Source organism: Haliotis cracherodii, unplaced genomic scaffold (assembly GCF_022045235.1).
Source record: "Haliotis cracherodii isolate W230 unplaced genomic scaffold, xgHalCrac1.p SCAF_23, whole genome shotgun sequence".
Taxonomy (NCBI): Eukaryota; Metazoa; Mollusca; class Gastropoda; order Lepetellida; family Haliotidae; genus Haliotis; species Haliotis cracherodii.
In genome coordinates, this window is record NW_027266279.1 from 7,094,463 (window position 1) to 7,121,560 (window position 27,098).

The window sequence follows — 27,098 nt, forward strand, 5'->3', positions numbered from 1 at the left end:
CTGTCCAACACATTGTCAGTGGATGCCCAGCTTTGGCACAAACACAGTATCTTAAGCAAAATGATGGACTGGCTCGATCTTTTTATTACCATCGTTGCCATGCTTGTGGTTTTGACACAGAGGTCCATCTATGGTATAAAATGATAATTATATAATTCTTTTGTCAAACCTGAGCTTGTCCTTTTTTAAATCCAATGAAATCATTTATATCAATGAATTCTCTGTCCCTTTTGACCTAAATGTGATTGACAAGACTCAGGAAATAGATAGCAAACATGCAGACCTTGCTTATGAAATGTCACGGTCGCATCCCAAGTACCAAGTTCACTGACTCCCCCTTAATCTCAGTGCCTGAGGTTTGGTACCCCCAATCTGTTGACTGACATTGGGAGAGTACCCGGGTTTGCTGCTGGGAATACAACCCTTCTGACAATCTGGGTAATGCAGAAGGCTGCAGTGTTTGGGAGTCTTCACATTCTCTGAACAGCTCTTGGTGGGTTTGACTTGGCAGCGCTTCCTGGGAGAAGTCCTATTCGCTGTCTTGGATATGTGTAGATGGGGCAAGTGTCCCCCGCTGGAATAGTGCTGGAATATTGCTAAAAGTGTGATAAAACCTCACTCACTCACTCACTCACTCACTCACGCACTCACTCACTCACTCACTCACTCACTCACTCACTCACCACTCACTCACCACTCACTCACACACTCACTCACTCACTCACTCACTCACTCACTCACTCACTCACTCACCCAGTCACTCTCTTTTCTTATATGTTGTAAGAAAATGTCTGAACATCGCTTCAAATTATCCTCCAGACATTGTCAGTAATTTGTCGTGTAATACCATGACTCGTATCAAGATGGCTCCACGTCTGCAAATGTACAACATGTATTATGTGTTTGATGTTGGTGATAATGTCTCTGATATTACTCTATCAAATGTCAGGTGAATATATCAAAGCTGTACCTTCCCACAGACTGTTGGATAGCTTGTGTGCGTGGGATTTTGTAATCACAGTAGAAGTTGCAGAAGAAGATCAGAGACGAGAGCGGGAATGTTGTTGATCATGACTACATACTACATATCATGAACTTAAGTAGAGGTGCATGACTGACAATGAGGTCTTGGTGGGAGTAGTAAGACCTGAGGGGGATAGGTCAAAGTAAGACCTGAGGGGGATAGGTCAGAGTAAGACCTGAGGGGGGATAGGTCAGAGTAAGACCTGAGGGGGGATAGGTCAGAGTAAGACCTGAGGGAGATAGGTCAGAGTAAGACCTGAGGGGGATAGGTCAGAGTAAGACCTGAGGGGGGATAGGTCAGAGTAAGACCTGAGGGGGGATAGGTCAGAGTAAGACCTGAGGGGGGATAGGTCAGAGTAAGACCTGAGGGAGATAGGTCAGAGTAAGACCTGAGGGGGATAGGTCAGAGTAAGACCTGAGGGGGATAGGTCAGAGTAAGACCTGAGGGAGATAGGTCAGAGTAAGACCTGAGGGGGGATAGGTCAGAGTAAGACCTGAGGGGGATAGGTCAGAGTAAGACCTGATGGGGATAGGTCAGAGAGTAAGACCTGAGGGGGGATAGGTCAGAGTAAGACCTGAGGGGGATAGGTCAGAGTAAGACCTGAGGGGGGATAGGTCAGAGTAAGACCTGAGGGGGAATAGGTCAGAGAGTTAGACATGGGAATTTCTATGGTTGGGATGAAGTTTAACTGATACTTTGCATACTGACACCACTATAATATCTTTGAATGCTTATGAGTGAGTGAGTGAGTTGGCTTTAACGTCACTTTGAACCGTATTTCAGTTATATTCAGTGTCAAATTGATGATGGAGGAAAACCTGAAGCAATGCATACAGGTCTCAGATGGTTGCCACTTTTGGGAAACCCACAAGCATGAAATTAAACCTTGAAATATAATCAAGGTGAACTGGGATTCAAACCCTTGATCTCAGGTTCCTGGCATACCTAAGGGACCTAACTGTGCACAACAAATTTCAGTTCCTTTGCCTCTAATATGCAGTGCTGAAGGTTTAACCTTGGCAAAACATACTGGAAGGTCAGTTTATTCTCTCATGTTGCCATGTAAGCCTTTCCTCCAACCTAATAGTTACCAAGAGAAAATGATGGTACTTTTGAAAGTGACATCAATATTCACTCACTCATTCATTCACTCAAACTCTCTCATTTACTTAAATTCACTCACACTTACTCTTTCTCAGACTTGCACACACTCACTCACTCACTCACTCTTCACATTCTCTGAACAGCTCTTGGTGGGTTGGCCAGCACTTCCTGGGAGAAGTCCTTTCACTGCCTGGGCTGTGTGTGGATGGGGCAAGTATCCCCCGCTGTGATCTTGCTGGAAAAGTGCTGCAATATTGCCAAAAGCAGGATAAAACCTCACTCGCTCACTCACTCAAAAATTGTCTGCATAACTTTCATCTGCGCCATGTTAAACAATAACTCACTCAACTGACTGAACAAATTTAAATCCAGTTAGATGAACAAGACGTTCGTGCTTAGGGGGTCGTAAAACACTCACTCGCTGAGAGAAATGCGCTGTCATGACAGATCCCCCACAACATAACAACATGTGCCGCTTGCACCTTTCATTCTTTCAACTTTCTTCAGTAAACAACAAGAAAATAACCTACAATTAACATTTTGGTGCAAAAATGTAATCCCTACAGCAATACAATCTGACAGACTTCCTATCATCTTCTGATTATGGAAATAGATACTTGGCCATTACACCAACAATATGTGAGACGATTATAAAGATTTAGGACTTTCGGAGGAAAAGTAATTTCATTAATCCCTCATAAATAAAGGCGTTATGGCTGCCGGGAGATTGTGACTATGATAAAAGGTGCCCAGACGATACATACGAGGACTTTACAGCATTTGATTGTTCCTCAACAAGGGGTAATTATATATAAACATGATGAAGCATTCTGGATTGGTTGAAGTCTCAGCGTCCCAAGGATTTTGTATTCTGTTAATAAGTTTCTGGTGTCGTCACAGTGAATAAAAGCATAATTGCATAAGCTAATAAGGAGGATATATTGATTTTGATAAATCACTTGTTTGAGGGGCTTTGTGGTATCTTACTCAGGAAACGTGAGACGGATGATGAAATCTCTGAACTGGTTGAAGATTTCATGGGAATACAGGGAAAGAAAGGTTTCTAGTAGGGTTGGCAGGTCAACATTAGGGTGGGAAGATTTCCTTTAGAGTGGGAAGATCTCCTTTAGAGTGGGAAGATCTCCTTTAGAGTGGGAAGATCTCCTTTAGGGTGGAGAAGGTATCCAGTAGGAGAAGACCTTCAGTAGGGAGGGGAAGGTCTCCATTAGGGTGGGGAAGGTCTCCATTAGGGTGGGGAAGGTCTCCACTAGGGAGGGAAGGTCTTCAGTAGGGAGGAGAAGGTCTCCAGTAGGAGGGGAAGGTCTCAGTAGGGAGAGAAGGTCTCCAGTAGGAGGGAAGGTCTTCAGTAGGGAGGGGAAGGTCTTGAGTAGGGAGGGGAAGGTCTCAGTAGGGAGAGAAGGTCTCCAGTAGGAGGGAAGGTCTCCAGTAGGGAGAGAAGGTCTCCAGTAGGAGGGAAGGTCTCCAGTAGGGAGAGAAGGTCTCCAGTAGGAGGGAAGGTCTCCAGTAGGGAGAGAAGGTCTCCAGTAGGAGGGAAGGTCTCCAGTAGGAGGGAAGGTCTCCAGTAGGGAGGGAAGGTCTTCAGTAGGTGGGAAAGGTCTCCAGTAGGGAGGGAAGATCTCCAGTAGGAGGGAAGGTCTCCAGTAGGGAGGGAAGGTCTCCAGTAGGGAGGGAAAGGTCTCCAGTAGGGAGAGAAGGTCTCCAGTAGGAGGGAAGGTCTCCAGTAGGGAGGGAAGGTCTCCAGTAGGAGGGAAGATCTAGTAGGGAGAGAAGGTCTCCAGTAGGAGGGAAGGTCTCCAGTAGGGAGGGAAGGTATTCAGTAGGTGGGAAAGGTCTCCAGTAGGGAGGGAAGGTCTCCAGTGGGGAGGGAAAGGTCTCCAGTAGGGAGAGAAGGTCTCCAGTAGGAGGAGAAGTTCTCCATTAGGGTGGGGAAGGTCTCTACTAGGGAGGGAAGGTCTTGAGTAGGGATGGGAAGGTCTCAGTAGGGAGAGAAGGTCTCAAGTAGGAGGGAAGGTCTCCAGTAGGGAGAGAAGGTCTCCAGTAGGAGGGAAGGTCTCTAGTAGGGAGAGAAGGTCTCCAGTAGGGAGGGAAGGTCTCCAGTAGGGAGGGAAAGGTCTCCAGCAGGGTAGGAAAGGTCTCCAGTAGGAGGGAAGGTCTCCATTAGGGTGGGGAAGGTCGCCAGTAGGGTGGGGAAGGTCTCCAGTAGGAGAAGACCTTCAGTAGGGAGGGAAAGGTCTCCATTAGGGTGGAGAAGGTCTCTACTATAGAGGGAAGGGTCTTCAGTAGGGAGTGGAAGGTCTCCAGCAGGGTAGGAAAGGTCTCCAGTTGGGAGATAATGTCTCCAGTAGGAGGGAAAGTTCTCCATTAGGGTAGGGAAGGTCTCCACTAGGGAGGGAAGGTCTCCACTAGGGAGGGAAGGTCTTCAGTAGGGAGGGGAAGGTCTCCAGCAGGGTAGGAAAGGTCTCCAGTAGGAGGGAAGGTCTCCAGTAGGGAGAGAAGGTCTCCAGTAGGAGTGGAAGTTCTCCATTAGGGTGGGGAAGGTCTCCACTAGGGAGGGAAGGTCTTCAGTAGGAGGGAGAGGTCACAGAAAGCTCAAGACAGGAGTTTTGTTCTAGAATTTAATGATGTGACATTTTCTGCAGAAATTCTGCAATTATATTTTGAGTGTAAAAGAAAACCCATTGGTTTGGATAATCTGTTATTGTCTGATTGGCTTGTGGTCTTTTGTACAGCACATCATGTCTGACCGTTACCATGTGATGAACCTTTGAAGTACCTGGTCATGGCAATGACATGAAGGATTAATTGCCTACAGGGACCCATAGGGCTACTTTTAGGATGTTGTGACCCTCTAGGGTATCCTGTCATGGCTGGACATGAAGGGTTAGATATCGGCAGGGATCCATTGGTCTCTCTTCAGGATGTGATAAGTCTTTAAGGTACTTGAAGGGTTAATGGCCAACAGGGATCCACTGGGCAACTTTGTGATGTGGTGACCAATATGGTGATGACATGAAGGGTTAATTGTCGGCAGGGATCCATTTGGCTCTCTTTAGGATGTGGGGAGCCATAAGTGTACATGAAAAGTTAATCGTTGGGAGGTATCCATTTTGTGATGGGGTGACCCGTATCCATTCATGGCTAGGACATATAGGGTTAATTGTCGGCAGGGATCCATTGGGCTACCTTTTGGGATGTGATGACCCTGAAGGGTATCTGGTCATGAATGTGATATATAGAGTGTATGGTAGACTGGTTCAATGAGCACCTATCATTAATCATTTCACAATTGGTTTTATTGATGAAATTGTCATCAGGCAGCGTTTCAGATGGCAGTAATCAAATATTCATGAACAGTCGTAAATCTCCATAAATTGAGTGGTCATGTTTCCATTACACTAATGAAATAAATCCAAGGGTTATCAATAAAAGCATGTTGGTAGAATAGTAAATAAGATTAATATTTCACAGTCTCTCTGCACACAATCGAGCACAGTGGGTATGTTTTATGTACTTAATAGGATGAGATTAAAAGCATCCTGTGGCCATTCAGGGATAGGTCTTATTTACCCACCTGTCATTGGAGTTGTTCCCAGTGGAATTAGATGGCCCTGAATGGCAAGAAAGACCTCATGATTGTAATGACCCGGCAATATGTCCAATAGTTACGAGAGGCATTCAATAAGTTTGGCAACTTCAATATAAGACCAAGTCTCAGAATATCTATTGCACTTTTATTTTTCAATATAATCTCTATTCACCTCAATACACTTATTCCATTTGACCTTCAAGCTTTTAATACCACTTTTATAGAAATCTGCAGATTGGCCCTCTAACCACGCCCCTGTGGCAGCCTTTATGTCCTCGTCATCCTAGAGGCGTCTTCCACATAGGGCAGATTTCATTTGCCGGAACAGGAAATAGTCACTGGGGGCTAAGTCTGGGCTGTAGGGTGGGTGATTTAACTGTTCGAATCTACATTCACGTATCGTGACCTGTGCAATTCTTGACTTGTGAACCGGAGCATGTAAGGAACTTTAGTACAGCATGTTGTTCATGTTTGAGAGAATCCATGATTGTGACCACCCTCAGATGAATGAAGTCATCACATCTAACTTATTCTTGTGTCTGCAACTTGTTATGACACGTGTCAACCTGATGTTATGACTAGTGTCACACCTGCCACAAGTTGACATTGTTTGTGTTAACACAAATGCCCCAGTTGCAAAACTTATTGAATGCCCCTCGTAAATAGTTAAAAACTGTTGCTGAAAGCTGTGTAAAGCCATATTCACTCACTAAGTTAAAAACCTACAGTGATTCCACATGAAAATTAAGCCCCCAGCAACCTATGCTTGTCGTAAAGGGATTGGGTGGTCAAGTTCGGTGACTTGGTTGAGAGCGTGTCAACATATCTGGATTGCATGGATTAATGCTCATAATATCAACCCCTGGATTATCTGATCCAACCCCACTGTCATCCTGTCTCGGGAATATCACAATAAACAAGTGAACAAAACTCTTCGGTAGCATGGAGATTATATGTTTTGAACCTTTACTTTCCCATAATGTGCAGGGAGTCCGAGTTTGAATGACATGTGAAGATTACGGGGTAGAATAGGTCTTCAGCAACACATGCTTGCCGTAAATGGTGACTATGCTTGTCGTGAAAGGTGACTAACGGGATCGGGTGGTCAGGCTCGCTGACTTGGTTGATACATGTCATCGATCCCAATTGCGTGGATTGATCCTCATGATATCAATAACTGGATTGTCTGGTCCAGACTCGATTATTTACAGACTGCCGTCATATAGCTGGAATATTGCTGAGTGCAGCATTAAACAACAAACCAACCAACCAACCAACCTACAATTCCCTGGTAACATATGCTTGTTGTAAGAGGCAATTGAATGGGCCTTAATCTAGATCTTCGTGATCTGGCCGATTGTCAACACATCCCAACGATGTAGGATGTTCAAAACTGTCAAATTAACTTTTGTTTTAACATGTCATAGTTATACTGTCAATAAGGACAATTGCAAACCATCAATAGTTTCATCAAATGCTATTGTGCCCCTATTACAGGATATGTGCAAAAACAATTTGAGCCTACTGGCCAAGACTTGGCTGTTTGTATCTGTTTCTGCAGATAGTAGTGTAACTATAAGGACAATTATTAGATGAGTGAGTATGGTTTTACGCCGCGTTTAGCAATATTCAAGCAATATCACGGCGGGGGACACTAGAAATGGGCTTCACACATTGTACCCATGTCGGGAATCAAACCCGGGTCTTCGGCGTGACGAGCGAACGCTTTAACCACTAGGCTACCCGACCGCCCCGATTATTAGATGAGTTCACTTGACCAAACAGTTCTTCACTTAACTTGGCCTTTGGACTTCGCCGACTGCTATTACTTAAAATGATTTATATTTATTGACTCCAAACATACTCCTCAAGCATGGTAGGGTGGTGGGGTAGACTGGTCATGCTAACAGTCCGAGTTTGATTCCCCACATGGGAACAAGACAATTCATGATTGCCCTCCTTGCTGGAATATTGTTGAAGGCACTTTGGTGTTTGTGATTAATTAAATTCGCACATCCAAACATGTGTTACAGCACGAAGATGCCCCCTGCCGTGATTAAATATTGTGAAAAGTAGCTTAAAACACCAAACTCGCTGACACACCCAAACATGAAAGACAGCTGCGGTTTTATTGACCCCATGTATCCGAGACCACACATCACGTGTGAACACAATGCCCCATTAGTAATTATGACAGGCTTTTTATTTGCACAGTTCTCTGTCTGGTTGATTGAGCAGAAGAACAGGTGCTGTGTGTTGGAAGGGATTCGATTACCAGACATGCTAGTCAGTGCGCTGGAATCTGGCTACGGGGACAATTACGGCCATCATTAAATCATAAGCCCATCTCGAGCACTCTACCTTGTACTGTACTTAATGAGTTCAATAAGTATAGTGCAGTTCCATTTACCTGAAGCAGAGTGGAAGTTTTGAGTGCAGTATTGTTTGTAGTATTTACCGTTACAAATTGGTCTTTTGGTTTGGTGTGCCAGTTCAAACAAGCCATGTCAAATGTGCATATAGTGGATTAATTTGGATATATTTCCTCTGTTGGGTACCGAGTGAAGATCATATACTGGTATTTGATTTTACGCTTGGCACTTTTATAACACAATTATACACACATTATGATCACTAGAACCAAGTTTTGTCATATAATGGTATACACAATATATCATGAATGTAGTATTATCATGCAATGATGTAGAAAGTAAGGATAAGATATATGGATGAACAACTTCTTTATTACAATTTGGAGCGACAATTTGGTGTAGGTTCTAACAATGTAATCAAGCTCATCCATATATCTTACCATTACTTAGTACTCCAACTTCAAATGTCTCTCAAAGATTCAATGATATACACATTATATCACTGGAACAATGTATCAAGATTCAATGATATACACATTATATCACTGGAACAATGTATCAAGATTCAATGATATACACATTATATCACTGGAACAATGTATCAAGATTCAATGATATACACATTATATCACTGGAACTAGGTATCAAGATACTCCTGAAACAGGTGCCTGAAACAGGCCTGAAACAATGACCTGAAACAGGGGCTTGAAACAGTGGCTTAAAACAGATGCCTGAAACAGAGGCCAGAAACAGGGGCCTGAAACAGGCCTGAAACAATGACCTTAAACAGGGGCTTGAAACAGATGCCTGAAACAGAGGCCAGAAACAGGGGCCTGAAACAATGACCTGAAACAAGGGCTTGAAACAGAGGCCTGAAACAGAGGCCTGAAACAGAGGCCTGAAACAGAGGCCAGAAACAGGGGCCTGAAACATGGTGGGTGAGATGGTCACCTCTGGTAGTACCAAGGATAGCTGCCAGTGGCCATACTGGAGAATACAAAATATCATGGGGAACCTATGGAAAACAACTTCTCCTCATGAGCCACTTGACTGATGAAGCGTAAACGTAAACTGAATTAGTTAAACTTGAGAGTTTTTTAATATTCATGTTTGGCTTGGAATCAGTATACTCACAGTGTCTGAGAGGGTTATGGCTAAAACTGGACTAGAACAAGCAGCCCGACACAAATACACAAAGTGCAATAACCTTTAGTTAAACCCCATTTCACCTCACCTTACCTAAGCAACATATCATTTACTGCTCCAAAAACATTTACTTGCAAAGAAATTTCGTTTTTATTATCTCTATACATTAACCCAAAGTAACAGTGATGCAGGGGAAGGACACTTGCGTGTTTGTTGCAGAGCTGTAACGGGAGACTGATTGGTCATGACATCAGCATCAAAAGAAACTACAAGACACTCCAATTAACCAGACACCTTTACAAAGGAAACATGTTTTGTACATAGTTGTAAATCACCAATATTCTCTGTGATAAAAAGCTAGAAACATAATCAGGAATTAGTGTAAGGAAGAAGTGTTGTGAAACAGAAAGCCAATATACCGCATGGAAAACTAAATTGGGGAATTCATCACAGAGTAGACAAATTGATACGTCTAATTTCCAGAAAACCAAAAAATAAATAATTTCAGTCCAAATAAGGAAGTATAAAGATCCATCAAGTTAACTGAAGCAGCAGTATCACCTCATGGCAATACATCATTGCCGACAGCCCCCATATCAAGATACACTACGTAGTGTAGTTTTGCTGTACATGTTAACCGATCGTAAACCCAAATCCATGAAGGGAAGAAGACACATAGAAGCCATAACATGAAATGTACATTTAGTTGGTTGATGGGTGGACAGGGAGTTGTCTTTTGCTGTTATTTATCCTTCTGCAGAGATTTCTCTTCACCTGTTAATGTCTTCGTTTTCTGATGCCGGTCTTGGATGGTTGATGTTTCTGTCAGATTGTTGTGCAATATGGGTGGAAGTTTTGCTTTGGTTTCTCTGAGAAAAAACAGAGAAGGAAAAAATGCAAAAGAATTAAAGAAAAAAAAGTAAATTCTCATTTATTTTCTTGCCATGAAACTAAACAGAGAGGAATAAGGAAGATTAACGTACAAAAAAATAAAATAAAAGAGCTTGTTTTTTAATCATTAGTTGCTCCTACTGTATCCCCAGAGGGCGATCGAGGGGCAGGAGGGCAATTCGTTGTTAAAGCCTTTGCTCGTCTTGCAGAAGACCCGGGTTTGATTTCCAACAAAGGTACAACATTTGAAGCCCATTTCTGGTGTGCCTTGCAGTCATATTGCTGGAATATTGCTAAAGCTACGTAAAACCATACTCCCTCCCTCACTCTCTCACAAGTCATGTAAGGTGCCACAGACAGCTGTGCTCCTTGATTCTTTAGACTGATACTTTAGGCTGATCCTTTAGGCTGATCCTGTGTTTGAATGTCAGATTGCCATGGTCTGTGTAGCAGTTACTATTGAAATCATAAGCTGATGAAAATAAAACTGTTGCCCGTAATGATAGCTAGGTGATCTTTATCCTTGCTTTTTCTACAGGTTTAGTCCACTCAATAATATAGAGAATGTTACCCAAGCGTCTTTTGATATATGCCAAAGTCCAAAATATGTTAACACTCAAAGGCTTGCTGAGATTTACATTTATTGAGTGTTGAGATATTTGGTATCAAAAGGCACAAAGGTGAGATTCTATTCATCATCCAAAACCATTCTTACAAGCTTTTCAGCTTGTAAACACGAACAATCAGTGTCTTGAGTGTAAAAAGTACAGCTACCAGCTTCAGTGGCAGAGCGACTAGTGATGTCATTTGATTGTGATGTCATGGTAACCTATGATGTTACAATGGTCTGCAGTGCATTGTGATGCAGTTTCATCGTAGAAATATCTCCTTCGAGATATTGCTTGATCTCAACCAAGTTATATCTCCTATTTATTAAACACATGGTGAAGATACAGGTGGTAAGGTACTAAATCAGTTCGTCACATGTGTGTTGTACAAGGCTGACCTCGTTTTATTCATTTTGATTGGATAACCGTAACCTCTGTCACATTGTAACTACTTTTTTCATTCATAAAAAAATCATGCGACGTTCACTTTTACAACTATAAGGCAGAACTGAAGGAATCTTATGGAAGTGAGCGACATTTGCACACTCTTTATTAAACCAAACAAGATGGTCACAGACAACAAATTCATGTTGCATAATATTAGTTGTGCATAATGATTGTCCCATGCCGTACCTCCGTGCCAGAGTGAAGTCCAGGTGAGTGAAGGAGACCATCTGGAAGTGGTGATTCAGTTTGTGATACAGATGTTGCCATCTCCGTTTCCAACATTTCAGCCATGTGATACCCTACACAGTGTCCAAAACGATTCAAAATCTCAATTTCTTTCCTACTGCCAGTGATACATTTAAGCCCAAGTGCAAGATTTAGATGTTGACCTGGTTTGATAGTTCCATTTGAAGTATTGTAGAGAACGTCATCTGCTGATGACCTGATGCATCTCTCAGCCTTGACACTAGGTGGATCTTTGGGCCTGGGAGAACCAGTATACAATGTTCTAAAGAATCATATTAAATCACAGGAGGGTTGGCCATTACTCTTTCCTATAACTTGTGCTGACAAAGGCAATGATAGATCCTTTGACTCATCTCACATCCTGATTATTTCCTGCCTCAGAATAAAAGCTGCGTCCATTACACGTGCAGAATTGGACTTTGCTTGTGCTTCAGCATACAAGACTGCATCCTTGAAGAAAAAATTACTTTTCCCTTTCTGTTGGAGGATTTGGTACTCTTTATTTCATTCTTGTACTTGTTCAGTAATTTAGCTTCCACCTTCTGTGCACTGTATTTAGATTCACTCCCAAGTAATGTCACATATTGTTTATGCAGAGATGTGAGGTATTCAGCACCATTTTTAACAATAATTTCGTGTTCAACATAGAGTGACAATGTCTTGAAGGCTGTCTCATGTGGATTGTTGGTCATGTTTGCTTTGCTGTTGTCAGAATGCTCCATAGATGCTCCATGATTGATGGATATATTTTCTGCTCTTTTGAGGTAAAGCCTACGACAAGAATGGTGATATTTTACTTCCTTTGATATGAAATCTATGTCACAAATCTGAGCTAGTAGTGCTTGGTCACACAGGGTTTTAGCAGCAGATTTTTTTTTCTTCAGCATCAAAACTCTCGCATCTTCCAAGTGTTTCTCTAAGATTCCCAACACGCTTTGAAACAGTTTTGCAGAAAATGGACACATTTTCAAATACCCCAGAGGAAGTACAAGCAATACCAGGCAATTTTGAACGTAGTAAAACAGATGCATTTCTTTCAGGCTCAGTTATCTCTTTTGGAATAGCTGTGAAACTTTTGTAGCAGATGATATGATATCCATAGGACAGTTCAATGGCATCTAGAGTTCTCATGCTTTATGGTATTTTGATGAAGAATACTTGTTCAGACGAAGTTTGGCAGCATTTTGTATTTGTTGCCACGACTCACTGTCCAACCTTTTGACTGGTTCTTTTGAATGTTGACCCAGATGCAGAATACATTTGAGATTTTGATCACCCATTCTTAATATTTAAGTGCCTCTGCAGTCAATGAATGGTGTTGCTACTACATCAGCATCTAAAAAACAAACAAATTGCTTTATAAATGATTAATCAAACTTTAATAGCCCCAAACTAATACAACAACTGCTCCCTGGAAATACTTGTAATTAAGAGTAGTCTCCCTTGATAGCCTTAACTTTTTGCAGGAGCTTTATAACTGATCACAAGACTTTATACTGTTGAACTGGTGATGATATTTTCTGTGGATCATTACACAACTAATGACAAACAGTGTAAAAGATACTGATAAGGGTATTTACAACAACTCACCCTTTCCATCCTGCTGTCTACATGCTTCCAGCATTGTGGCCATCTTGGCATCAGGGACCAGTCATTGCACTTGATTGAAATTATATACTAAAAACTGTTCATTAGAAAGATTAATTGATAAACTCTATTCAAATTTGGTCCTTTTTATTACATTAATTGTACTTGAACTGTCTGAAATGTCACAGTTTATGATTGGAGAATGGAGTTATCTCCCTTTTCCAAAAATAAATCATTCTGACTCCTTTAAATAAAACTCTGAATCTTTATGAATAATCATTTGAAAGTATAGAAAATGAATAAAATTGTTTCAATAATGTTGGGCTTGTAAGAGCAAAATTACTGAGAAAATAAAGACCTCATATTACAGGAGTAAGAAGAAACAAAAGATGGTACTTTGCAAACAAAATCATAAATATTATATTTCCTATCACAGATAAGACATTTTGATATAGTGGGTGCAATATTGTGTTCTTTTATAAAGTATATGCTCATACCTTCACTTCAATACCCAAATAACTTTAGTCATTCTCAATTTTTATTAAACGTATCGCATTTTCCTTAATCACATGTGCGCTAAAAACAACTGCTGAGTCAAGCCTTTAATGGCGTACTGTGAGGAAATGGACAAGATACAATTTGTAAGAAATTGATGTTTTGAAAATACACTCAATTTTCTTCATGATCCACATTTCAAACCTTTTGGACCTCTGAGGTAAATAAATTCCATGCTTTCACTTGGACTATAGAGCTACTACAGACATTATAGAATCAAGCTCTGTCCATGTGCAATGTAAGACTACTGATAGATCTTTTATCGAGGGTACGAATTTCAATTTGATTTGACGTGAAAGGTTAAGCGTGGTGAAATGAGATCAGTTTAAACTAGCTGGGCAGATATCTAGACTAACGTTGCATGCTCCAGTTGTGCCATCAGTGTTGGTCTGAGATTCAAACCCGGTTCGCCCCATTTATGTTTCTAGGTTTGTCAGCACCATACCCATGCTCGTGGGTTTCACCGAAGTGGTAAACGTCTTAGACCTGCATCACTTCGGGCTTTCCTCCCACATTAAGCTGACACGCCGTGATATAACTGGAATACTGTTAAAAGCGGCGTTAAACCCAACTCACTCACTCACTCACTGAGATTCAAAGCGCTGTGTTGACTCTTTAAGTTTTCTTTCAGATGTCCTGCGTAGTAACAACAATGCGTTTGAATTACCATAAGTTGAAGAAATTCTTCAAAAAAGATGTTGAACATTGATGTTGTCATGTTTGCACACACAACAGCAGGAACATGTTGTTAATGCATATGCATTGAAATGTCAACAATGCCTATATTTGGGCATATATCAATATTCATGCACTACCAGATTTGCAACCAGTTTCAGTAAGGTCTGTTGACGAAAGAGAGTTGTTATCTATTTGCATTTAATACACTCTTAACATGGGTAATAAATATTATACCACACTCGTTCTCGTTAGATACCATTTTTATGTGAACTTTCTATGGTATCCAACGAGAATGAGTGTAGCATTCTCTATGGATGCCAGTTTTCGATGACAAATCCTTGTTTTCTACAGATTTAGCTCCACTCCAGTGGAAGTTTTGAATGAAGTGTATCACAGAGCCAAATCAGCATATCTGACAGTGTCCATATTGATGTTATTCGAAAAATGAAAAACATTATCTCTATCAGTGCTTTCATTGCTTTGATAAGTCCCCAGAGATGTTCCAGACAAACCAGGTCTGATAAATGTAAGTGAAATTGATGGAAAGGAAACCGCAAGTTATGGCCCCCATCAAGGGAGGTAACTTTGCAAGAAGCATACTGTTTAGTGACATCTCCCAGACAGATTGTCTATATGGCTTATGTTTAAAAATACAGACATGTTATGGTTGCCAAATATTATCAAGATCAAATATTTACACAAGTGCAGGATTAATCATGGTCAAATACAGCTATTTCCTTTACCAAATAGGGAATTATGGAAATAAACATGCACATGCTGGACACTGAGGACTTGCTTACTTAATGTGGAAAATTCAATGACGGAATTGTCCTTGCTGATCGTGCCAAGCCAAGCGAATATTGAAATTGTGACCCTGAAAATGAACCCTCTTAGTTACTTGATGGTGGAACATATATCATTATTATCATAATAGTCCATCATGCAAAGTATTTCCATCCAAACCCTGACATTAAGGACTTCTTGGGCAGCAAGTTGGCGCCCAGTATGGCTGGTTGGCAAGAATCTACCAGTACTTGAACTGTTACAGCCACCAGTCTTGTTAGGTTACCATACACAATGCCATTGTGGACAGAGCCTTTGTAGACAGAGCCTTTGTAGAAAGAGCCTTTATAGATGGAGCCTTTGTAGAGAGAGCCTTTGTAGATGGAGCCTTTGTAGACAGAGCCTTTGTAGATGGAGCCTTTGTAGACAGAGCCTTTGTAGACAGAGCCTTTGTAGACGGAGCTTTTGTAGACGGAGCCTTTGTAGACAGAGCCTTTGTAGGCGGAGCCTTTGTAGACAGAGCCTTTATAGATGGAGCCTTTGTAGACAGAGCCTTTGTAGATGGAGCCTTTGTAGACAGAGCCTTTGTAGATGGAGCCTTTGTAGACAGAGCCTTTATAGATGGAGCCATTGTAGATGGAGCCTTTGTAGACAGAGCCTTTGTAGACTGAGCCTTTGTAGACAGAGCCTTTGTAGATGGAGCCTTTCTAGACAGAGCCTTTGTAGACAGAGCCTTTGTAGATGGAGCCTTTGTAGATGGAGCCTTTGTAGACGGAGCCTTTGTAGACAGAGCCTTTGTAGATGGAGCCTTTGTAGACAGAGCCTTTGTAGACGGAGCCTTTGTAGACAGAGCCTTTGTAGATGGAGCCTTTGTAAAGGAGGATTGGGCATGGCCACACTTCATATACACTCAGTGAGTGAGTGAGTGAGTAAGCTTTAATGGCGCTTTGAACAGTTGTTTTTGTTGTGTCACGGCATGTCAGGTTATACATGGAGGGTTTTTTAATGCCTAAAGTGATACAAATCTGATACATTTAACACAAGCATGGGTATGGTGATGACAAACAAAATCATCATAATAATTTCCTTGTGAGGCCACCAGAATTTTATTGCTGTCCGAGTTCAAATGTATATTTTCTTGAAATTTTTCATGAAATTAACGCTTACCCATAGGACCGAGGCAAGTAGAATTAACTTGGGCTAATAATATTTTAATTCTACTAGCTTGTTGGGCCAGTACGCTTTTTCACACTTGCTGAAAATGATCTATTGTCCTCTCACTCCCCCCAAAATCGCTATGCTAGACATTTGTCATAACCTTTCGAACGCAATCTCTGATCTATATGTTGTGACTGAGTCTTAATATTTGAATGTGTTTATGGCGCATTTAAGATTGAAATTTGAAAGTCTTCTCATTTTATGAGGACAAGTAACCTCTTGCAGCACAATTAGAAAATGAATCCCACTGGCAATGTGGGTTTGTATGTGTTTTTAGATAATTTCCATCCCTGCATGAAACCCCTGATTCTGTTAGTCCATAAACGAATGATTCATCTGAATGTATACATACCATGAACTTCTCATGCGAATGAGTCTAACTAAAGAAACCTAATTATTGCACTGTGAATGTTTCCCCTCGTGAGCCCAGAATTAAGTGTGTCCTATAATTATAAGGCCAAGCCTACTGTAGCTGGTGTAATGCACATTCATTAGCCGATGGAAAGATCACAGCCCAAATAAAATGCATGCCGGTGATTACTATTGGTTGAATAGTCCCAATAGTGGGGAGTGATTTGGCATCATATGATGCGAGTATTGATCACTGCTATTGATGAAGTACTAATAGAGAAAAGAGGTAAGGGTATTGATGTGAAGGTCATAGTCGACAGTCGTCATATCGTCTGTCAGCTTGACTTGAGACTGCTCCCTCGTTATGTCTTCGGACTGTCAGGAGCTAACGTGCACATGTACCGGTAGGTGTGTGGATCCCAGACCTTGACAGGTTCCTGGAATAATTTGTTTTTACTGTTGTGCTAAAATGGGGATCAGATGATCACAATGGTTGCTAGATATGGGCTGGCAGAGTGAGTAACCTTGATACAGTGTAACTGTAACCCAACTATTGGTGCAATATATACACTATATAACAACACAACTCTAAATACAATATACAACTCTAAATACAATATATAACAACGCAACTCTAAATACAATATACAACTCTAAATACAATATATAACAACGCAACTCTAAATACTATATACAACATCTCAGCTATTAATACAATATATAACAATGCAACTCTAAATACAATAAACAGCATCTCAACTATTAATACAATATATAACAATGCAACTCTAAATACAATAAACAACATCTCAGCTATTAATACAATATATAACAATGCAACTCTAAATACAATAAACAACATTTCAACTATAAATACAATATATAACAGTGCAACTCTAAATACAATATACAACAACTGTAAATACAACATACAACAACACAACTATAAATACAAAATTCAACACAACTATAAATACAAAATTCAACACAACTAAAAATACAAAATTCAACACAACTGTAAATACAGTATATAACACAACACTAAATACAATAAACAACATCTCAGCTATTAATACAATATGTAACAACACAACTATAAATACAAAATTCAACACAACTGTAAATACAATATGCAACACAACTATAAATACAATATATAACAACACAACTCTAAATACAATAATCAACATCTCAACTATAAATACAATATATAACAATGCAACTCTAAAAACAATAAACAAAATTTCAACTATAAATACAATATCTAACAACACAATTCTAAATACAATATACAACAACTGTAAATACAACATACATTAACACAACTTTAAATACAATACACAACATCTCAACTATTAATACAATATATAACAACATAAAGTTTTACAAATACAATATACAGCAACGCAACCATAATTCAATATATAACACAACTATAAATGCAATATACAACAATACAAGGTTAAGTGCAATATACAACAACACAACTATCAATTCAATATACAACAACCAGCTTCATGTGGCAAGACAAGTGGATTGTAGGTTCAGTCCTTTATTATGCCCTTTACAGTGACCTTGAGATGCAACAAACATAAAGTCATTATAAACAAAGCTGAAATAGCACTTGTCAGTATGGTGAAATTGTTGTCAGTTCTAAGACATACCCATGCTTGAATAAGACTGTCTCTTCAGCCAAGAAAATTCCTGTTCAGTGTTGAAAGGAAATGACAGCTGTGTTTTCAACATGGACATAGACCTGCCATCAGTATTTTTAGGGGGTGTCAGGAAGTCATACAAATGCTTCCTGATATTTTCCTCTGTAAATTTACATGGAGGGCACAGGTGGCCCAGTTGCCCAAAGTCTCACATTTCACTGTACAGAGTTGTATCCCTTTGCCTGGTGATGATCCGGTGATCATGGATTTAAGTTCCAGACTTGGTCTGATTATGATCCTGGAGCTGTACATCCTCGAATAGCCCCAGTGTTTATTTACTGACACAGGAACCCGCACAAGCATGGATATTTCTTTTTTAAAGAGGGTGAGCACAGCTTTTTTAAACGGGAGTTGGGGGTGTACTTAAAATAAAAAATATGCTGGATGAATGAAAATAATTCATTCAGGAAACAATATGAGTTTGTAAACCATGACATATTTAAGTCATGGTTATTTTTGTTGGCAAATGATTCAGTTATTTGTTTTTGATATGTTAACATGATTACTACATGATTATTACATTGTGCATGCGTGCGTGCCTGTGCTTTATTTTTAGAGAGACATTTGCATCAGTTCTTTTCAATTTGTGTCATTGTCTCTTCACGGGGTTCAACAGTATATTCCTGACTAGGGCATAAGAGTGAGTAAATGAGTATGTTTTTTTACGCCGCTTTTAGCAATATTCCAGCAATATCACGGCGGGGGACATCAGAAATGGGCTTCACACATTGTACCCATGTCGGGAATCAAACCCAGGTCTTTGGCGTGACAAGCGAACGCTTTAACCATTAGGCTACCCGACCACGTCTCTAGGGCATAAGAGTCACTCATTTTGAAATCCTCAACTTCATCAATTCTCAGATTACAATGAAAGAGTAAAGAGTAAAGTGTAGAAATTGGTTCATGGAAAAACTTGAAATCGGCCATCAAACTGGTGATGGGTGTTGAACCACTGCCTGTCACACAGTTATCGTCCACGTCAGGCAAGGCAGCCCAGCAATGGGTGAATGTGCCACATGAAATTGTAGCCTTTCAGTTCAATATTGAATTCAAATTCAGATTTAATCCGTTCATGTCAGAGTGGTATCCGGATGAAATTGATGAGTAATATTATTAATTCTTAATATGATGATTAATTTTCTTTCTTTTTTTTGTGGTCAGCTTAGTTAAGTTAATATGTGTGGAAAGGCTGTGTAATGATATATGATACTGCATTTGCAATAAAAAGCACTTTGTGAACGTAAAAAATGACAATAGGTGGGTTTTTTTCGAACCATACACAACATGTTAAATTTGTTGTCAGAGATTGAGCAATATAGTGACCAAACTTAGTTAAAAAATCAAGTAAACTAAAACCCTTTTGACCAGGCAATAATACCCCTACAAATGTGTAATATATGCCAGAGAATATGGAATATATGTTAAAATATGTAAATTTTCAGCTTATACAGGGGCACATATGTAAAGATTTAAGATCTTGATAAAGGTAAAAATCAATTGCTTAATATGGTAATTACGGTACATTTATACAGCCATTGGCCATGCTGGATGTTATGATCGGGACAAAGACATATGTGTCCACTTGAATTTTATTCCCAACTCCCTGGGCAGTATGCTAGCCCATGCTGTGCATTCATCATCACTAAAGCCAAAAAAGCCGTTTCTCGACAATGTTGGTGAATATTTATGTTTGTTGGGCCAAGCAAGACAGAAACAATCAATATGAGCAGAGATCAAGAGGGAAAACAACTCCAAAATTTCATTTTTTAGGGTAATTTTATCGGACATAACAAATGTAATTTCGCATGTTTCATTATGTTATTGAGAGGCTCGAGAATTGATTTTTGAAGCCATGCACAATTCTCATCTTAGAATAACATACCCTGTTGTTAGAGTATTACATTTGCCAGAGGCCTTCAGTGTGAGATTACTGAAACGTTTGTATGATATCCTTACATTGCCATGGCGAACTATTACCGATGTCAAGTTATACGACATGGCCAACTCAGAAGAAGGCTGGGGATACGGAATTCGGGATTTATCTGACATATGGCGGAGCTACGTGGAATTAAATGTTTTATAAAGAGGAGGGTGTTTGCGCCAGTTCAGGCATACAGCTCATATTGTCAGAGATGCTAGGCCTCTTTCACTGAAGCGCAGTTTCGAGTGGAAAAGCAGATTCCCTTGTGAATGATTCATAAATATTTCAGAATTATTGGCCAAGTGTTATGGGAGGGAGAGAGGAGCACCAGTAAACGAGCAAAATTTGTGCTAGACATCTCTCCCATGGTCGGTTGACATAATGATTTGATTTTCAATAATACCAATGGAGAAAAGCTTGGTGAAGACAAAGGAAAAGTGTTTCAGTGCCATTATTGGATTTTGCTAGAATTTGGCGGCATTGTTGCAGAATGTGAAGCTGGGAGGCAGCAGTGTAGCTACGTTGAAGCTACAGGTCTCGTTAGCTGGAGCATGGTGTATTGGGGCTCGAGTACATGTATTGGAATCAGCCCTGGAATTACTCTGTATTATCTGACTGGCCTCTGTCAACAACTAGGCTGCAGTGACAACGGGTGGTGATTATATCCCAGCATTCTCGGCTGAAACTAAATCCGCGATCGTGACAATGTCGTCTGCGTGTGAAGCTTTACCGCGGACGGAGGAATGAATGTGCGATGCCGTTATTGATTTCCTGCAAGGATGCCGTTACCTACAGTTCCTTGCATGACTTGATGCCGTGTTACCGTGATTCAATTTTATGTGTTCACGTGTGACCAAACACCCGAGTTTTCTATTTATGCAGTAATTCTGCATCAAGCAAGCATTTTCCAGCATCAGTGACACATAGCATATACCATCATGCCTGTTGGAATAGCCCACGTTCCACAACACACAAGTGCTTCATCGCCTAGTGGTATGCCAGAGGGAGTTCATACCGTCAAAGAAAGATCAAGGAAGGTCTATTTTTTTCAGAAAGCTGAAGGTGTATCCCAACCTTGTCCAAGAAACAAATCCTCTCTCTCCATGAGAACAGGGACTTTAAAATCGTGGAAAACTCATTTTCAGAAAGCGGAATTCTCGGGTATCCATTCCAAACCCTCTTTGATGATGCTGGGGCAATTGGCGGTGCAGGTTGTGATAGTCATGTTTTTATTTACTGACCCTGTAATGGCATGTTATAAATTTCCTCCAGGGAAGAAGAATCCATGTCAAGATCACCCATGTAACTTTGGTGCGATATGTGTCCCATCCCTGGATGGCACCTCACACAGATGCACGTGTCAAAACCGCTGTGACTCGTACGGAGACAACGTCGGAAGTACGCCAGTTTGCGGAAACAATGGAGTCGACTACAAAAACATGTGTGAGCTGGAGAGAGCAGCATGCACGTCCATGAAAGAAATCCGTGTCAAATATTTCGGAAAATGTGGTATGTATATTATGCTTATGGTGTTGGGTCAAACTAACCTATATGTTGGAAGGGAGTTAATCCAAAAACTCTCCACAGTTTTGTTTCATAATCCAAACTCACCATTTATTTACTGTTTATTAACCTTAGATTGTTTCACAACCCTGTTTCATAACTCGCAAGCAATTTGCAAGATGACAACTTCTTTGTTTACAGTGAGGTTTGGGAACAGATGCTTCCACCTTTATCAAGCATTCGTACCTAATCCCTACCATGCCAATCACATGCCATTTACCCATGAAAGAAGGTGCTATGTCCTTTTCAAATATATTGATCATTTTCTTTTTTCAGACATGTTTTGAATTGTTTGCTTCAGAGGTTGATAATTTCTTGAAATACTCATTCTGATCATGTATGTTTCTAAATGTTTAAACCATGTATGAGAAGTCAGCCATGTTTTTTCCTTGATGCCGAAGTGAATAAGATGGAAATTGGTTTCACATTTTTGTTTCAATTAACCCTTTCTGTCACACCTGTGATGTTTCTGTTTGACAGATTAAGGTTAACAGCAACAGACACTGGTATAATCTGTTGCATAGCAACTGTTGTACCAATAATGCAAAATTGACAGATGAAGGCAATAAAAAATGATTGCAATTTGTATCCACCTCGTTTCTAAACTTAAAACTGAGTTTCTGTTTCTCATGTTTCTGTGATAAACGTAGGGCTCAGGTTATGGTTGATAAGATCGGCACACAGATCACTGAAATATATATCCCAGGATAAAGAATCACCTGGTGATGCCGTGATGCTGCAGGGTCTAGTAGCTCTCTTGGGCTAATTGTTTGGTACATGCTGAGATCTCTGTTCTCACAGGTTTTGTGTGTTATATTTCAATTGAAGATGTCATTATCTTACTGAATTCACTAAAAGATAACGAACAAGTTCTGTTAGGCTACAGCAAATCTCTGTTACAAACAAAGTTTGTTTCTAGTTGCCATTTCTTCTATTTTTCTCCAAAAAGTGCCTTTCCTTTTTTTCTTTTGTGGTGAAAAAGTAGAAGGCAACAGAAATCGTATCATTTTCTTGAGTGTTTTCCAGTTGTTTTTCCATTGTTTTTCCTTTTTTTAATGAGGGGTCAACTCAAAGAAGACAAAATGTGCTGATTTCAAGTTGTCTTTTTACAATACTAAAAAACGCAACCGGTAATGATGTTCACTGAATCATTTTCTAGGTGAAGATAACAGAAAATCTAGTTGTCATATTTTCATGTCATTGGTTGTGACTATGCTAATATATTTTGTAAATGTAAGGAAATGTTGTTTTCCACAGCAAACTAAATACATGTATACTACCAGTACTCAAAAGAAGTAAAGGCATGACAGATGAACCCTAGTAGTATTTGAGTAGTATATCTTACAGATAATGCACATCCTTAGTTTATAAAGATTAAGGAACATTTTACAAACTATTTATAGCTGACATCAGAAGAAATAGAAGCCATAAGACTGCAATGCCCCATTCAAGAAATGCATGCTTTTGATAGCTATGTTGGACATTAGTCAAACAATGATCAGAATGAGTGAGTGAGGTTTTATGCCGCTTTTAGCAATATTCCAGCAATATCACGGCAGGTGACACCACAAATGGGCTTCATACATTGTACCATGTCAGGAATTGAACCCGGGTCTTCGGCGTCACGATCAAACGCTTTAACCACTAGGCTACCCGACCGCCCACCATGATCAGATATGCATATAGAAATGCTGGTCTGTTTTCTGCTAAATCAGATTCCATTGGGCATAAAAGGCAAAATATGGGTGAAAATCATATCAATGGATCACTTAAACTCATTGACGATAACATGTTTGTGTGAAGAACTCAAAAGCCTTTGCAGCTCAAAAGGAAAAAATACCAGCTCTCCTTTTAAAAAAAATGGTTTAATTTCTTTGCTTTGGTCTGACCCGGCCCATCCCTCCAAAGTTACATATATATAGTATTGATTAATTGACTAACAGCTCCACCTATGCAGACCTGCGTGATTGGTTCTTTTACCTTAGAGAAATTGGTTTGAACCTCTTGTATATCACTGGGTGCGACGATGTGCAATTACTGCGAACTTCACTCCTCCAGATGAATGCATTCATGTTCTCAGTTGTCTCAAGGGAGTGGTTTCCATTTTTTTTGGGGGGGGGATCGGAATAGTTTAAATTATTTATCAGATTTATATAGTTTATAATTGTACTGCATTGAGATAGGAATTATAGGTAATTTGTAGACAATGGAGTTTTATTTTTTGTTTCTGGATGATTTTTATGTAGTTATTTTCAAATATGTTGTTAACTGGACCATGAGTGATGTATAATATCATTGAAGTATTGCTTGCTAGGTCATGATAGATGTATGATATCATGGAAGTTTTGCTAACTAGGCCATGATAGATGTAAGATATCCTTGAAGTATTGCTTACTAAGCCATGATAGATGTAAGATATCCTTAAAGTATTGCTTATTAGGTCATGATAGATTTAAGATATCCTTGAAGTATTGCTTACTAGGCCATGATAGATGTATGATATCATGGATGTATTGCTTACTAGGCCATGATAGATGTAAGATATCCTTGAAGTATTGCTTACTAAGCCATGATAGATGTAAGATATCCTTAAAGTATTGCTTATTAGGTCATGATAGATTTAAGATATCCTTGAAGTATTGCTTACTAGGCCATGATAGATGTAAGATATCTTTGAAGTATTGTTAACTGGACCATGATAGATGTAAGATATCCTTGAAGTATTGCTTACTAGGCCATGATAGATGTAGGATATCCTTGAAGTATTGCTTACTAGGCCATGATAGATGTAAGATATCTTTGAAGTATTGTTAACTGGACCATGATAGATGTAGGATATCCTTGAAGTATTGCTTGCTAGGCAATCATAGATGTAAGATATCCTTGAAGTATTGTTAACTGGACCATGATAGATGTAGGATATCCTTGAAGTATTGCTTGCTAGGCCATCATAGATGTAAGATATCCTTGAAGTATTGTTAACTGGACCATCATAGATGTAAGATGTTCTTTTTGTATTGCTTGCTAGGCCATCACAGATGTTAGCTATCCTTGAAGTATTGTTTACTAGTAGTCTATGATAGACTCAGGAGGATCACAAGCTCCAATGTACTAATGCTTGACCTCCAGGAGACAAATGTCCCTTGTAACAGTGGCTAGTGTTTTGACTCCTGATGCCAAGATCAGATTCATGAGGATCACAAGCTCCAATGTACTAATGCTTGACCTCCAGGAGACAAATGCCCCTTGTAACAGTGGCCAGTGTTTTGACTCCTGATGCCAAGATCCGATCAGCTACCAGTGCATGGTTCTTCATCATTCACTTCACACAATTGACAAAAAAAATTCTTTGCTTTCCAACCAAGCAAAACATGCACTAACATTGTTCTGAACATACGTTCCTTCTTCCAGATTTTAGTATTTTGATAAACACTGTACAAACTATCTTAGTTCACAGTCAAAAACCTTTAAAACTTCAAAATCAGTGAAATCCATCCAATTAAATGAAAATAAAAATAAATATGATCCAAATCAGTCAAATCCATCAAATTGAATCTAAAAAAAAACAATATTTTGAAATTGTTTTTGAGGGGAGTTCAACTGACTCTTATAGAGTGGGCAGTTTCAATTGAGCATTCCATTCCAAATTGGTGTTGCTTTTTTAACTTTTGCAACATACTATTTTTTACACCCAGAATGTCCAGAGAAAGATTAATCCTTTTTAGTAGTGGGAAAACCTGAGAACAAATGACTTTTTTCCTGTCTTTTCTGGATGAAATTGCCTTCTTTAAATATATATGAGTTATTGAACAGTATTCCAGTTATATCACGGCAAGTCTGCTTGATGTGAGAGGAAAGCCCAAAGTCATGCAGGACATAGACATGAACCACTTTGGTGAAAGCCACTAGCAAAGGTATGGTGCTGACAAACCAAGAAACATAATCAGGGCAAACCATTAGGCTTGCTGACTTGGTTGAGGCTTGTCATCGTATCCCAATTGCGTGGATCGATGCTCATGATATCAATCACTGGATACTTATTTTTACAGACCGCCGTCATATAGCTGCAATATTGCTGAGTGTGGTGTAAAACCAACCAACCAACCAACCAACCAACCAAGCAACCATAGGTTTCAGACATGCATAAGGGACACAAATCTGCACAGAAAACTGTGGCACCTTAGACGACTGAGCCAACCTCCTGTCCTTAAAACATTAATAGCAATTACCAGGATCTATTTCCACTAAACAATCTGACCCAAACAATTCCATGCCAAATAATTTGAATTATTTCTTTTCAACTGACCCACTATATTTGGTTAGCAATAACCCATAAACCCTGAAAGAAGTGTGGCCGAAAATTCAGCCCAACACGGTATCCCAGTGACCTCCATCTGCTGAAAATGTACGCTACTCTCCAGGGTCTACTCCTGCATCAGCAACTACTCCAACATCCATATCAGCATCACTGCATTATCACCAGTTTCAGTCAGCATACACAATATTCAATTAATGCTGTTTTTGTCTAGACTGTCTCAGGAGGGCTACACGCCCCTAAAACAAGATCTTGATTGATGCCATAAAGTCATCCTTTACAAACCTATTTGACAAACTGGACAGACTCTCTTGCTGCCATTTATGGTACTGGTACATTGTAGTTAAACAAAAAACTAAGGACAAGTGTCTTAACTAACTGATGAACCATTTTACTGCAAGAAATTCCAGAAGAAATAAGAAAACATTGGGATACCTTAGAGTGAGAAAGTACAGTAGTCACAGTACAAAGTGAATTCGATGACGAGAGGCAAGAGAAATACCATGTGCAGCATGAAGACAACTGAAGTCATGACATGTAAGATTGAACACCCTTTCATCACCTGCCCCACTGGCTTGGTGGGAAAACAATTGGTTACAATATATGTTAGGTTGCAGGTTCAATTCATTGAATTTTCACGTGAAGAAATTGTGACTTTTTAACCAGTCAAAATTTGACATTAGAAACATATTAAAAGGCTGTTAATACAATTCGACTGAAGAATCTAGGTCATACCATCTTCCGAGTATATCTTACAATTCATATTTGAAAACCCTTAAACTAATGGGATTGGTGGTCAGGCTTGCTGACTTGGTTGATGCATGTCATCGAACCCAATTGTTTGGATCGATGCTAATGATATCAATCACTGGATTATCTGGTCCAAACTAGATTATTTACAGACCACCGTCATGGAGCTTGAATACTGCTGAGTGTGGCAAACACAAACAAACAAAAGTAATAATTC

The 27,098-nt window shown here is 39.8% G+C and overlaps 1 protein-coding gene across 7 annotated transcripts in view; it reads left to right on the top strand.

Annotated features, from left to right (window-relative positions):
- LOC139471511 (agrin-like) overlaps nucleotides 1-27,098 on the top strand; it is a 463,139-nt gene that overhangs the window by 285,858 nt on the left and 150,183 nt on the right. Inside the window, exon 4 of one of the 7 annotated variants that reach the window (XM_071253875.1) lies at nucleotides 21,526-21,762. The exons of 5 other annotated variants lie outside the window; for them this stretch is intronic. In XM_071253875.1, the coding sequence (XP_071109976.1) occupies nucleotides 21,526-21,762 (237 nt within the window). Of the gene's footprint in view, nucleotides 1-20,329; nucleotides 21,763-27,098 lie in introns of those variants that run through there. One more of the 7 variants, XM_071253872.1, reaches the window with a different exon arrangement.